Raw genomic sequence first — 14,745 nt, forward strand, 5'->3', positions numbered from 1 at the left:
CTTATAGCATGTTATGTAGACAGCACTATAATTGCATTGTATGTAGTCATACGTAGCACGTCATAGTACATATGCATAGCATAGTATAGTATATATGTATAGTTTCATTATATAGATATTCCACTGTTACTGTCTTAGCTTACGCATGTTTCATGATAAATGCTTTTTATGTGATGTATTCCCATGCTTTTTGTTCTTGCTTAATGTAAGTCGCTCTGGATTAAGAGCGTCTGCTAAATGCCTAAATTGTAAATTGTAAATTCTATTGAAAAATAGCAGATCTACAAGCTCACGAGCTTGTAGGTCTGCTATTTTTGAAAAATCGAAGAACGACTGACATTTTTTAGAATCTGATCTCAGGTCAGAATGGGTTAATCAGACCAGTGTGTGTCCAGTGGAAAACTTGTATGAATCTGATCTCAGGTCAGAATGGGCTAAATGCCTAAATTGTAAATTGTAAACTATAAAAGTATAATAATAACCTATATCCCCTCCCCCACCACCAGCATCCCCCCGCGCCGCTGCCCCCCCCTCCCCACCACCTGGGGGCGCCCACCCACAGCATGCTGCCCAACATGCTGCGGGGCCTCAGCATCGCCGTGGTGCTGGTGGGCAACTCTAGCGAGATGGCGCTGGCGGGCGCGCGGCAGAAGGACACCATGGACCTCCTCCACATGGCGCCCAGCGTGGAGCTGCTCACCATGAACGAGACGGACCCCAAGAGCATCATCAAGAGCATCTGCGACCTGATGACGGACCACTGGCTGCAGGGCGTGGTGTTCGGAGACGACACGGAGCAGGAGGCCATCGCGCAGATCCTGGACTTCATCTCGGCCGAGACGCACATCCCCATCCTGGGCGTCCGAGGGGGCTCGTCCATGATCATGGCCGCCAAGGTAGGACGGTTTAACACACTCCCGTATACTTTTGGCGGAACGCTATCCGCCATAAGGAATGTAATAATAACCTTCCGCTCCTGTCGGAATGCTCCGCCAGATTAGCTTCATTATTTTTTCATTATTATTTTGGCTCTGCCTTTCCTTCTTTAGCGATCCTATAGACCGGGTTGCGCAACAGCGGTCCCGTCCACCTCCCATTATACGGGCTGACTAAAAGCTGAATAACTCCTAATCTACGGAGCTCTCCGCGGTTTGGATAAAACGATGCGCGATGTTCGGAGGTCTTTGCTGCTGATTATCCGGTGGTCTAGATGGAAACATTGGCGCTTTCTAGAGCAAGGACGGCTCCATTTTAGCTCGCTAGCATTGACGCTATTTATTTTTATAGACCGTGGCAGTCAGAGGTTGGATTTGCGTCCAGCAGGTGGCAGAAAAGAAAAGAAAAAGGACAAAAAGTAAAAGAAAAAAAGGCTGCATTTTTCATATTACAATAAACATTCAATGAAATTCTATTGCAATATCGCTAGGCTGAGAGAAGAGATTCCACTTTTCCCATTTTTTTATAGAATTTATCCTCTTGTAGTCTCAGTATGAATGTTAGTTTTTCCATAGAATACAGTTCCTCAATAATGTCCATTCCATTGATCTTTCGTTGGTGGGTCCTGTTGGTACCAGCGTCGTGTGATTGCTTTTTTACTTGATGCTAAGAGGATCTTGATTAAATATTTATCATGTGTTAGAAACTCATCAGGGATATTTCCCAACAGTAGAAAAGACAGTAAACCTGTTTTAACGGACGGACGGACGCAACATCTCTTGTGTCCTGCACTGGATATTTTCTAGAAATATCGAGAAAAGGGTTTAGAAGTGTTGAGAACACAATCACGTATTGTTTACCGGAGCGCTGCCTCCTGGAGAATGACACGACACAGAGGAAGCGTGACATCTCCCAATTACAGTTTCACACCCTCTCTCTCATACACTTCCAGAGGTCCCAAAATAAAAACACATAGGAAATAAATAGAACACTATGCTAGAAAATCACACAAATATAGGCTCTTGACTGCTGGTAACAGGTGAAAGAGTCGCTCTGTCAGCAGTTCTCTACAAACAGACTTACATAGATAGAAATGGCATTTTCCCATTACAGTCCACAGTATATATACAGTATATAGGTCTGGCATTGTAATTTGTGGCAGAGATACGAGTATCTATCTATCTATCTATCTATCTATCTATCTATCTATCTATCTATCTATCTATCTATCTATCTATCTATCTATCTAATCATCTAATCTAATAGATTCCTTCACTTGATCATCTGACATAATGCAGTCAAAGTGGCACTTCCTGTCGGACATTGGTGTAGTCCGTATGATCACAGCATTGTTTGACTACATTTAGTATGCTTGCATACGAGCGTGCATATACTAGTACAGTGGTTCCAGGTGGTCCCCAGCTAATAGACGGAGAGTTGCTAACCATTTATATATCTTTAATATCTCTTGAGAGTGTAAACTATATTTACTTTTACTTGAGTACATTTTGAATACGGGGACTTCTACTTTTAACAGAGTAGTTCTACATTGCAGTATTGATACTTCTACTTAAGTAAAATATTGTAGTACCTTTTTATTCACCAGCACGTACTGGCTATTGCTATTTCTGGCGTTGGCAACACACAAAGTGCATGAAGCACCCAAACAGAGAGTGATCTGACCAGTGGGCCGGCCGGCCGGACGGCCAGCAGACACACAGCCTTTTATCTGCCAGCAGAGGAACGTGATTAGTGGAGACTGGAGCAGATAATGATGATTGACAGCAGGAGGAATGGTAAATGCTCTCTCCTGTAGAGAGAGAGGGAGAGAGAGAGGGAGGGAGAGAGAGAGGGAGAGAGAGAGTGTATTGTGTTGCAGAGAGTATAGCTATTTGGGGTGGGTGGGGATTTAATTGAACAAGCTTCACCTTGACGTTGTGGCATTTAAGAATGGCCTATAACCTGGCTTGAATCGCTTTCCCTGTAGAAACAGTCGTATGTACAAATAAGTGGTTCTTCTGACTTGTCTGGTTGCTGCAACAGAAGCGCACAGACAGACAGACAGACAGACAGACAGACAGAGTTAAGCTTGGAAGACATAATGCCAACAGTGGTGATGCCAGAGATGGGATCAGTGTGAGATAGCAAGCAGAACAAAGAGATATAGGTCTTTCCAAGCCCCGTCTAATGGGAGAAACTAAGCAATCTGCTCTTTCGACTGTACATCTCAACACATCTGGGATTAGACCCTAACTCTCTCTATCTCAACACATCTGGGATTAGACCCTAACTCTCTCTATCTCAACACATCTGGGATTAGACCCTAACTCTCTCTATCTCAACACATCTGGGATTAGACCCTAACTCTCTCTATCTCAACACATCTGGGATTAGACCCTAACTCTCTCTATCTCAACACATCTGGGATTAGACCCTAACTCTCTATCTCAACACATCTGGGATTAGACCCTAACTCTCTCTATCTCAACACATCTGGGATTAGACCCTAACTCTCTCTATCTCAACACATCTGGGATTAGACCCTAACTCTCATCCAAGTGCCTCCACCACTCTATACTTTAACTCTGCTCCTCATTTTGTGTTCTGACATTCTTTATGTTTTGTCTTTTTTTTCTCCTGGATGAACGAACCTTTCATTTGAAAGTATCACAACAAACTAACGCAGCTGTATTGGAAGGACTCTGAAACAGGATTAAATGGGGGGCTTGTGTTAAACTGAGGCCACTGTCAAATAATCCCTGTACAATTTCATTCAGCCAATCTGGGAACCCATCGGCAAAAAATAAGGAAAAAAATCACACTCATGTGAAGTGAGGGGCGCTCTTATCATCATACATCATCTCATCCCGGCATAATGAGAATTTGCGTCCTCACCTTCGTCTTCAATGTTTGTGTTTATGCAATGTTTGACACTCATAGCTGGCCATTCAATTACAATTTACAATTTACAATTTAGGCATTTAGCAGACGCTCTTAATCCAGAGTGATTTACATTAAGCAAGAACAAAAAAAACATGGGAATACATCACATAAAAACATTTATCATGAAACATGCGTAAGCTAAGAAAGTAACAGTGGAATATTTATATAATGAAACTATACATATAAGCTATACATCTATACTACTATGCTATACATATGTACTATGACGTGCTATGACTACATACAATGCACTTATGCTGTCTACATAACATGCTATAAGTCTGTATCAAATGCTATCTAAGTCTACAGAATTGCAATGTTTGTGTTTACACAAACCCTCAAAGCTGGACATGGGAGAGGCTAGCGCCCCTCAGCCCTCCACGTCCTGTGGTGCGCCCATGTTTTCAGAGTGTTGGAGTGTTGGAAGCTCTCGTTGGAAATCACTCAACCGTGTTATTGAAAACAAGCACTTCCAAACTCTGACACTCTGACACACAAAAATAATCAAATGCAGGGCATTTCTTGACAGAAAGGTTTCTATATGGTGGATTTTGTATGAAACAAAAACTTTGCCGATAGAAAGAGGATCATTCAAGCTTTTTATCGTTCAGCTGCAATGTTGGTGAGTTTAATGCAATCAGACAGGACTTTTCTGTTTGGATGAATGGGCTGTCATCAAGGCCAGAAAGTAGTTTTTTTGACACTCAGTGGGCGTTCCCGCATAAAACTTCCAGGTATGATGATGTCACGCACATATACCCTCTATACATACAATGCTATCTAAATGACGTGAGTTGTGCCTTTGCATATATACGCCCGTAAGGTCGTCGAGGCTAGGGCAAGTGCTACTGTACCTACTGTACGGTCTAAGATGGAGTCTGAAGAGGTGTTTCTGTACCAGGACCTTCTTCCTCTTCCTCCTCCTCCTCTTCCTCTCCTGACCTGTGTCAACAGGTCACTGTCGCAACAGAGACATGGAGACCTCTCATTACACCTGTCATTATACATGGTAAACATTATGCTGTGAACCAAGCCTGACACACACACACAGAGACACACACACACACACACACACACACACACAAAGACACACACAGACAGACGCGTGTGTGTCAGTGACCTCTGCAAACCATATATCTTAAAAACACATAAATCATGTGAGACGCGCACAGCAGCCTCTCCACCTGCCGTATCGCCTCACTACATGTGGCGATTTATAGGTGTGTTTTATTGCTCGTAAAGACGTAAAGGCATCGGGGGGGGGGGGGCATTGTGTGGGGTGGAAGTGTGTGTGCGTGAGTGTGCGTGTGTGTGTGTGAGTGCATACGTGCATGCATACGTGCGTGTATATGTAGATGTAGGGAGGCATCATCAATTAAACACACGTTCCCCGAGTGTGCCGGGCGACGGGGAAGTGTGCATGTGTTCTGTGGCAGCGGTTTAAATGGATTTCCCCAGGCCGCACGCCAGAGAGAGAGAGAGAGAGAGAGACCCAGGCCACAAGCCAGAGAGAGAGAGAGAGAGAGACCCAGGCCACACGCCAAAGAGAGAGAGAGAGAGAGAGAGAGACGCTCTAAGGCTCTTTCGCCAAATGGATTTGTGTCTGCCTAATGGGCTGGGACGATAGAGCGCCAAAGAAAGGCGTTAGGAAGAGGATCACGAGAGAGAGAAAGAGAAAGGGGTTATTTTGAGGGGTTTCAGCAGGACACTATATAGGGCTGCCTATAGCAAGCATCAGTGTTGGGTGTTCCTGGGTGGCGCAGGGGGAAAGGTTCCTGCCTACCGCCACAGAGACAGTTGTTTATTTTACTTCATGTAAAATCCTGTGGCTCAGGAGGTAGAGCAGGTCGTCCAATGATCCCTGGGTCGGCGGTTCGAATCCCGGCTCCTCCTCCTGTCCACATGTCGAAGTGTCCTTGGGCAAGACACTGAACCCTACATTGCCTCCAATGAGTCGGTCGGTGTGAGCTCGCCACCGTCGGTGTGTGAATGTGGGAAGTGAGGACGCTGGCGTCGACTGTTCGCCGCTTCACCTCCAAATGTATGAATGAATGAACCATTGTAAAGCGCTTTGAGCACTTGGAAAAGCGCTATAAAAATGCAATTCATTATTATTATTATTACATTTGTTTCTTCAATAATATATTAAGCATAATATTCAGTCTCTTGGGTTCTTTATGATTTCAATACGCCTATTTCTGACAGCAGCATGGTCCAACATATTCTAATCACCAAGTATAATATGCTACACAGTGTTGGGTGTTCTTGGGTGGCAAGGAGTAATAAGTAGTGTAAATGTATTACTTTTAATAAGTAATACATTACTGTTTTAGAGTAATTTTTTGGCAACACTGCTGATACCTTGAAATGTGCATAGCCTATGTTTCAGTTTTTAAGCAGGGCTAAACGTCGTAACACTGACTGACATTAAGTCCAACTGGGCCAACAGGCGTATATTAACACCCAGGGGGCAGAACCATGTGCCCTGTGGTGAATATATTACACCCAGGGGGCAGAACCAGGTAACCTGACGCTGCCAGATCCAAGAAGCTTGCTACACATGTTTCACAGCTTATTGGGATCTGGGATCGCGGAAGCAAATTCGATGACGGGGCTGTTCCTTTTTTTCAAGATACTTGGTAGATGATTGGATGGGACCGTCTGTCTATCACCGTGTGGGCGTGCAAACACAACCAATCATATTGACGTGTCTGTATAGCTTCACATCCGGTTTCGCACATATCCCGCCCTTAGCTCACGCTGATTGGTTCGGTACGGAGCGGTTCGGCGTGGGCTCAACTCCCTGCGAGATTCCAGATGGATGTGGTGTTGGGGAACATGGTTACCCAATACCGCCCCCAGCTGGCAAAGTCAGGTTAATAACCAGGTGCCCTGGGGTGATATTACACCCAGGGGGCAGAACCAGGTGCCCTGGGGTGAATATATTACACCCAGGGGGCAGAACCAGGTGCCCTGGGGTGAGGAGACGAAATGTGGGTTCATGGAAGGCAATGCAGGGTTTCTTTCGTGATGGACAGCTGAGTGTATCTACTGTAAACTGTAGAGGACAAAGAGATGGAGCGCTGCTGAGTCCACAGAACCCTGCAGGGACAGGAATTAGGCTTCAGACACATCTCAGAGAGAGAGAGAGAGAGAGAGAGAGAGAGAGAGAGATAGCATCTCACACAGAGAGAGAGAGAGAGAGGTGTTGATTTCGTGGACTAAGACGAAAGATGTTCGTCGACTACGTTTTTTTCACTGAGGAAAACTAAATGAAAACTAAGACTAAATGTATTGACAATTTCGTCTAGACTAAAACTTGACTAAAATGTTTGGAAGGGACAAGAGATCCAGAATACGTCATTTTACACACAAATAGCAGATCTACAAGCTCACAACGCTGTAGATCAGCGCGACGCGTTGTGAGCTTGTAGATCGGCTATTTTCAGCAAGTGTAAAAAAAATCTTCCATTAGGACGGCATCAAGGACCGCCAAAATACATTTTAGTCTACTAAATCAACTGTAGATTCCCGCTCGGGGCACTGTGGGTGCTGGTGGCGTGTTTCCTCCTCCGCGTCATCAGTGCCCATACCCGAAGGCGGGGTTGGCGAAAGGGCCTTTCTGTGTGGAGTTTGCATGTTCTCCCCGTGTCCCCTAGGGTAGGTACCCTCACAAAAACATGCAGTAATCCTGGTCTCTAAACTGCCTCCCCTGGCCAGCCGGGGCGCCTGATGGAGGGGAAAGGAACTGGTTGGAATAACGTGTTCCTTCCACGCGCTACGTCCAACCAGGGAAACTCCCCCCTGTCAGGTGTAAAGGAGCAACTTGGACACTCAGGCATGAAGGAAGCATGAGTTCAAGTCCGTTGCAAGCTGAAGCTGGTGATGTGTTGTTGTTTTATGGAGAATCTGAAGCCGGTGATGTGTGTTGTTTTTTGGATAATCTGAAGCTGGTGATGTGTGTTGTTTTTTGGATAATCTGAAGCTGGTGATGTGTGTTGTTTTTTGGATAATCTGAAGCCGGTGATGTGTGTTGTTTTTTGGATAATCTGAAGCTGGTGATGTGTGTTGTTTTTTGGATAATCAGAAGCTGGTGATGTGTGTTGTTTTATGGAGAATCTGAAGCTGGTGATGTGTTGTTGTTTGATGGAGAATCTGAAGCTGGTGATGTGTTGTTGTTTTATGGAGACTCTGAAGCTGGTGATGTGTGTTGTTTTATGGAGACTCTGAAGCTGGTGATGTGTGTTGTTTTTTCAACTTTTTTGGATAATCTGAAGCTGGTGATGTGTGTTGTTTTTTCAACTTTTTTGGATAATCTGAAGCTGGTGATGTGTGTTGTTTTATGGAGGATCTGAAGCTGGTGATGTGTGTTGTTTTATGGAGAATCTGAAGCTGGTGATGTGTGTTGTTTTATGGAGAATCTGAAGCTGGTCATGTGTGTTGTTTTATGGAGAATCTGAAGCTGGTGATGTGTGTTGTTTTATGGTAGAATCTGAAGCTGGTGATGTGTGTTGTTTTATGGAGGATCTGAAGCTGGTGATGTGTTGTTGTTTTATGTAGAATCTGAAGCTGGTGATGTGTGTTGTTTTATGTAGAATCTGAAGCTGGTGATGTGTGTTGTTTTATGGAGAATCTGAAGCTGGTGATGTGTGTTGTTGTTTTATGGAGGATCTGAAGCTGGTGATGTGTGTTGTTTTCGGACTGTGACTCAAGGAGATCAGTAGACAGAGATGGGAAACGGCGATTGGAATATGAGGTGTTTATCTCTCCGCTTTGCTCCACCTCTTTCTCTCTCTCGCACGCACGCACACACGTAACACACGCACGTAACGCACACACGTAACACACGCACGTAACACACACACACACACACGCACCACACCACACCACCCATCCTCCCTCTCTCTGAAGGCCAGGCGCTGCAGTTGGCAAGGCAACCCTTCCCTTCCCGTGGCATAGCGCTGCTGTGTGGGACGATAACGGAGAGAGAGAGACGCCGTGTTGGAGGTTGGAGAAAAACAGCATTGTGATTATCGGTATATCGTGGCCTGAAACGGCCTGGAGGAAACGGGAGGAATGCGACACAATTATTATCCCCATAAACCATATGCTGTATATCCCGTTTTGACCTGAGATCAGATTCTAAAAATGTCTTCTACGTACATCCTGACAGTTTTCTGAAAAAGCTATGTTTCCATAGGAGCTTAAGTCTTGTATTTATACTGTGTTGTTGAGACACACACAGATATACGCAGCGAGCAAGTCAAGACAACACAACATAAGTTACCACTACTGTACTGTACTGTACTGTACTGTACTGTACCTGTACTGTACTGCACTGTACTGTACTGTACTGTACTGTACAATGTTTAAACATGAGTTCCTCATGTATAGTGTATATAAAGAGCTGTGTCATCAGCATGCATTTGTATGAGACAGTTGGACAGACGGAAGGCAGATCATTTATATATAAACTAAACAAAATTGGCCCCAGTTTTCCTTTTTTTTTAATTTTTCAGTCGGAAACTCAACCACCGTCCTTTTGCGCTCTACTACGGCCATATTAGCTTTACCCGTTGACTGTGCAAGGAATAAATTCATTCGCCATGTATCCGAAGGAAGTCTGATCCAATCACTTTTAGATTCACTCCAGTTTAATCTTGAGTTTAAGTTTTGTTGTGTTCAAGATCTGATTTTAGGCATGTTTAAGCCTCCAGGAAAATCCGTGTTGAGGTTCTTAATCCACTGTTTTTCATTAAAACGTCTTGGTCCTAAAACTGTCCAGTTAGGATTGTGTTGAAGTCCAGCGCATTTTAGAGCTCCAATGCCGTGCGCCATGAAATGTTGCACCAATCTTGTGGTTGTCTTTTTGGCATTGTTAATATTGTATCTGTGTCCCAGCCTAGTACCTATTGTTTTACCCGTTTCTCCCACATAAAATGTGGTTTACAATATTATTGTTAACCACATTTTTCACATGTGATTAAGTAAATGCAGTTGCTGGTTCTGGCTGTTATTTGTTGTTTAATCTCTAACACGCGTTTTGTGGTTCTATTTTTTACTAATTGTTTGGGTTTGAAAGTATTCTGGTCCCTGGCGTGCTGGTGTGTTGAATCCCGGGAATGATTGCGTCAATGCTGCATCATTCACCACCTGATTGCTCCAACCTGCTCTCTGCTTCGCTGTCACCTCACCTCACCAGACACTCTGCTCCAACCTGCTCTCTGCTCGCTGTCACCTCAGTTCACCAGACACTCTGCTCCAACCTGCTCTCTGCTCGCTGTCACCTCACCTCACCAGACACTCTCACTGAACCCACTGTGAGGAAAACAAAACACAAACCCCCACTTTGACAACTAGCCAGCGAGACGCTCAAAACGATGTAATAATTCAATAAAAGATAACACTCTATAGCCTCCATAAAGTGCCATTTTAATTGTTAATCAATAGTTTGCCCCCTTTTCTAGGTGAAACGTGCAGTTTCTCTGTTCTTGTGCATTTTGAGGCATTCCTGTGGCTGTTCCTCCCGTTATTTAGTCCTGCACTGATTAGTGTATATAGTCTTTCTTCTTTTTTTTTCACTTAATTTGTATTGAAGGAAGAACAGACACAAACAAAAACTCAACTAACAAGACAATACGGGAAAGAAAAAGAAAAAGGACAAAAAGTAAAAGAAAAAAGGCTGCATTTTTCATATTACAATAAACATTCAATGAAATTCTATTGCAATATCGCTAGGCTGAGAGAAGAGATTCCACTTTTCCCATTTTTTATAGAATTTATCCTCTTGTAGTCTCAGTATGAATGTTAGTTTTTCCATAGAATACAGTTCCTCAATAATGTCCATCCATTGATCTTTCGTTGGTGGGTCCTGTTGGTACCAGCGTCGTGTGATTGCTTTTTTACTTGATGCTAAGAGTATCTTGATTAAATATTTATCATGTGTTAGAAACTCTTCAGGGATGTTTCCCAACAGTAGAAAAGAAACAGACAGAGGTATCTCAAAACACAGAATGGTCTCCAAGCCCTTTTGGTGTTTTAAGCCTTACGTTATGCTTTAGCTATTGAAAAACAGCAGATCTACAAGCTCGTAGCGCGCCACCGAGTGGCGCGCTACGAGCTTGTATAGGTCTGCTGTTTTTGAAAAGTCGTGAGAATGTGGTTGCAAATCTTTGAATATATATTTCAGAGAGAACATTTTTTTAAATGAAACATTCATTCAATATTCATGTTTCTATTTCAGCACAACTTGACAGAAACACGGGTTTTTTCAGAAAACTATTACGATTTAGAAGCCTTTTTTTTTAATCGCAATCAATCCAAAATGGGTTAAAGAACAGCTCGTATAGCAAAAGCAAGAAGAACACATTGTTCTTCTTTTGAATATAAGTATAAGCCAGCTTCTTGTCTATAATGAATGTCTTCACATTTTGTAGTTTCCAATAACGATTTATTCTGTTTTTTTTTTTTAAACTATTGCACTATTGCTCACCTGGGGAAACTTTGACAGGAAAATACTCGCTCACCGTATAAACAAAGAAGTAAAACTCCTTAGACTTGAGACTTAGAAAAATATATTTTCTTTTATTTTAAGATGCTGTGCTCATGGTGCTCTGTGCTCATGGCGAGATTAAAAAGCAAAACGTTTTCGGTCCTCAGACCTTCGTCAGTGCTATGATAGCACTGACGAAGGTCTGAGGACTGTCAAAGTTTCCCTTATGTTTTTGAGACCACCGCTACCGTAGTCAAGTTTAAAGAGAAAAAAAGGACGAAGAAAGGCGCAACAGTTTTCTCAGTGCTTCACTATTGCTCACCTTGAAATGCATGCTTGCCTAATAAAATATTCAATCAATCAATCAAATGCAGCCTTGCTCAGCGTCTCAGAAGAGGAAAGGTTGGTTTATGAATTAATGCAGAGCGTGTCTATACTGTATATACAGTACAGGGCTTACAGTATGTGTACTTCCCCCGTCGACTGTCTTCTTCAACCACTCACAACACAGGTTTCATATAAACTGTCTTCTTCAACCACTCACAACACAGGTTTCATATAAACTGTCTTCTTCAACCACTCACAACACAGGTTTCATATAAACTGTCTTCTTCAACCACTCACAACACAGGTTTCATATAAACTGTCTTCTTCAACCACTCACAACTATAGAGTGGTTCCGATAACGATACTGGTACCGGTTATACTCGGGCCGATACCACCCTCAAGTACTTGTACTCGGTACTCGGAACCAGGCCCGATACTCTGACCCGAGTACCAAAACATCCAATTGACACTATAGTTTGAACGAATGCAAAGGGAGCAACTCTGACCAGGCAGCGGTGGCCGAACGGTGGCAGGCAGCGGTGGCCGAACGGTTTGCGGAGCGGTCTTGATATCGGAAGGTCGCTATAGTTCGTATCCCCGGACCGGCACGTTAAAATTACCACCGCTGAAGTGCCCTTGGACAAGGCATTGAGCCCCTACCATGAAATGTTCTATGAGCAGGGCCTGGCTGTAAACAAGTTATTGAGCGTAGTCCAGTTACCCTGCAGGGTAAACATAGTACCTTTCCTTTCCTTTTACCACAAACACTGCAGCAAATCGCCCAAAAACAGCCGATCAAAAGCCTGCATGACAGCTGACGTAGATCGGAGATCCATCTGCATCCATGAGAGAAATGCAGGTAAAATAAGTGGTTACTCAGCAAAAATAAAGTACTCTCAGTAATCGGTATCGGCGAGTACTAAAGATTAAGTACTTGAAATCGTACTCGGTGCATGTGAAATTTACAATTTTACAATTTACAATTTAGGCATTTAGCAGACGCTCTTAATCCAGAGCGATTTACATTAAGCAAGAACATAAAAAAGCATGAAAGAAATGTTATCGGGACAAGTCTGCTCACAACACAGGTTCCACGCACGGGGGAATGTAAAACAGATCTGTATGAAGACTTCACGCACGGGGGAATGTAAAACAGATCTGTATGAAGACTTCCCTACCTGCAGCGCAGATACATAGTCACCCTGTTCTTGTACAGCAGAGGAAGTGCTATATTAGGCATATAGATAGAAGGTTGAATAACTGCATACTAAGCTATACATACTGTACTATACTAGTAGTATTTAGTGTTGATTTTGACTGCAAATTTAGATTTTAAACTAAATATCATAAGATTTTAGTCGATTACATCTACAGTTATAGTGGACTAAAATGTATTTTGGCTGGCCTTGATGTCATCGTAATGGCTGATTTGACACTTTTTTTTTGTATTTTACACATACAGTAGCAGATCTACAAGCTCACAACGTGTCACGCTGCCACACATTGTGAGCTTGTAGATCTGCTATTTTCAGCGTGCAACCAAACATAATATTCTTACTTCTAGTTCTACCGGATGTCTTCTCCACTAGTCCCTTGAGCCTAGAAGATTTGAGTCTAGTTTTTACTTGTTGGCGAAATTGTCAGTATATTTTTGTCTTAGTTTTAGTCATCGTAAAGCATATTTATTTAGTGGTTTCATCAGCATTACCTCAAGACGTGTAAGATACGAGGAGAGAGAGATGGATCATGGAGCCGGAAGGAGGTGGAGGAGGGGTGAAAGATGGACAGACAGACAGACAGACAGACAGACAGAACGGCCCACTTTGCATTCATATCACGGGAGTCGAGGGGAGGCCCGTTACCGGTGGGTGGTGAGATGAGAACGAGGGGATGAGAGTGTGTGATCACACGTCTGAGAAAATAGTGAAAGCGAGACTGAGAGGTTGTAAAGATATCGGGGAGAGAGAGTAGCGCTGCGTGCTGCAGGTGTGTGTTTGTCATCTGTCCAACGACGTGGCCCCGGCCGGCTGTCGCCTGATGAGCGAGGGGAAGGGGAGTGGAGATGGAGTGGAGGGGGGGGGGGAGGAGGAGGGGGGTGGAGGAGAGAGATGGATAGAGTGGAGGGGGGAGAGAGAGGAGGAGAGAGATGGATGGAGTGGAGGGGGGAGAGAGAGGAGGAGGGGGGGTGGAGGAGAGAGAGAGGGGGGGAGAGAGGACGAGAGAGGGGGGGAGAGAGGAGAGAGGAGGAAGAGAGGGGGGGGAGAGGACGAGAGAGATGGATAGAGTGGAGGGGGGAGAGAGGAGAGAGGAGGAGAGAGTGGAGCTGCAGCAGCATCTGGTGAAAGACGGGACAAGATAAAAGAGTGCATGGGGCGAGATGGGGAAAAGGCATCCAACGGTTTCTCTGCGTTGTGTGTGCACATGCGTGCATTAAGCGTGCCCATGCGTGCGTGTGTGCGCATGCCGTGTGCACGCGTCTACAGTATAGCCAAGCCGATAGTCTTTTGTCTTCCTGTGCACCTCCCAGCCTGTCTGTCTGTTTGCTTAACCATTTTGGACTGAGGTCCATTCAAAAAAAAATATATTTTTCTGAAATATACCCATGTTTCTATATCAGTGGTGCTCTATATTTCATGTCAAGGACCCCAAAAATATGTATATTATATGTAATTGGGCCGCCGACCCCCATCTGAAAATATGTTGTTCCGGGGAAGCAAAGATTTGAGTTGAAAACGTTCGCTCTGAAAGAATACAGTATATATTCAAGATTTGCACCACAGTTTCACGATTTTTTTTTTTTTTTGGCAGATTCTGTTATTTTTCATATAATGCCATGACGCTTAAAACACCAAATGGGGGTTCCCGCCCAAAACGGCTTAATATAGTGTCCCCATTACACTCTGAACCTGTGGCTAATGTACGCACTTTACCGAGACATAACTGGCTATTTTCCTCTGCGTGCCTCCAACGCCCTGGGCCACCAATACATCATGTACGGCTAATCTATTCTACACAATGTGTGTGTATGTACGGAGGAGGTTGCTCTG

At 43.9% G+C, this 14,745-nt stretch overlaps 1 protein-coding gene across 1 annotated transcript in view; it reads left to right on the top strand.

Annotated features, from left to right (window-relative positions):
* Positions 1 to 590: 590 nt before the first annotated feature.
* grin2ba (glutamate receptor, ionotropic, N-methyl D-aspartate 2B-a) overlaps positions 591 to 14,745 on the top strand; it is a gene marked incomplete at its 3' end in the record, with an annotated part of 145,735 nt that continues 131,580 nt past the window's right edge. Inside the window, 1 exon segment of the mRNA XM_080775516.1 lies at positions 591 to 896. Within this exon segment, the coding sequence (XP_080631642.1) occupies positions 627 to 896 (270 nt within the window). The 5' untranslated portion in view covers positions 591 to 626.

Source organism: Protomyctophum bolini (genome assembly GCF_963924005.1).
Source record: "Protomyctophum bolini genome assembly, chromosome: 11".
NCBI lineage: Eukaryota > Metazoa > Chordata > Actinopteri > Myctophiformes > Myctophidae > Protomyctophum > Protomyctophum bolini.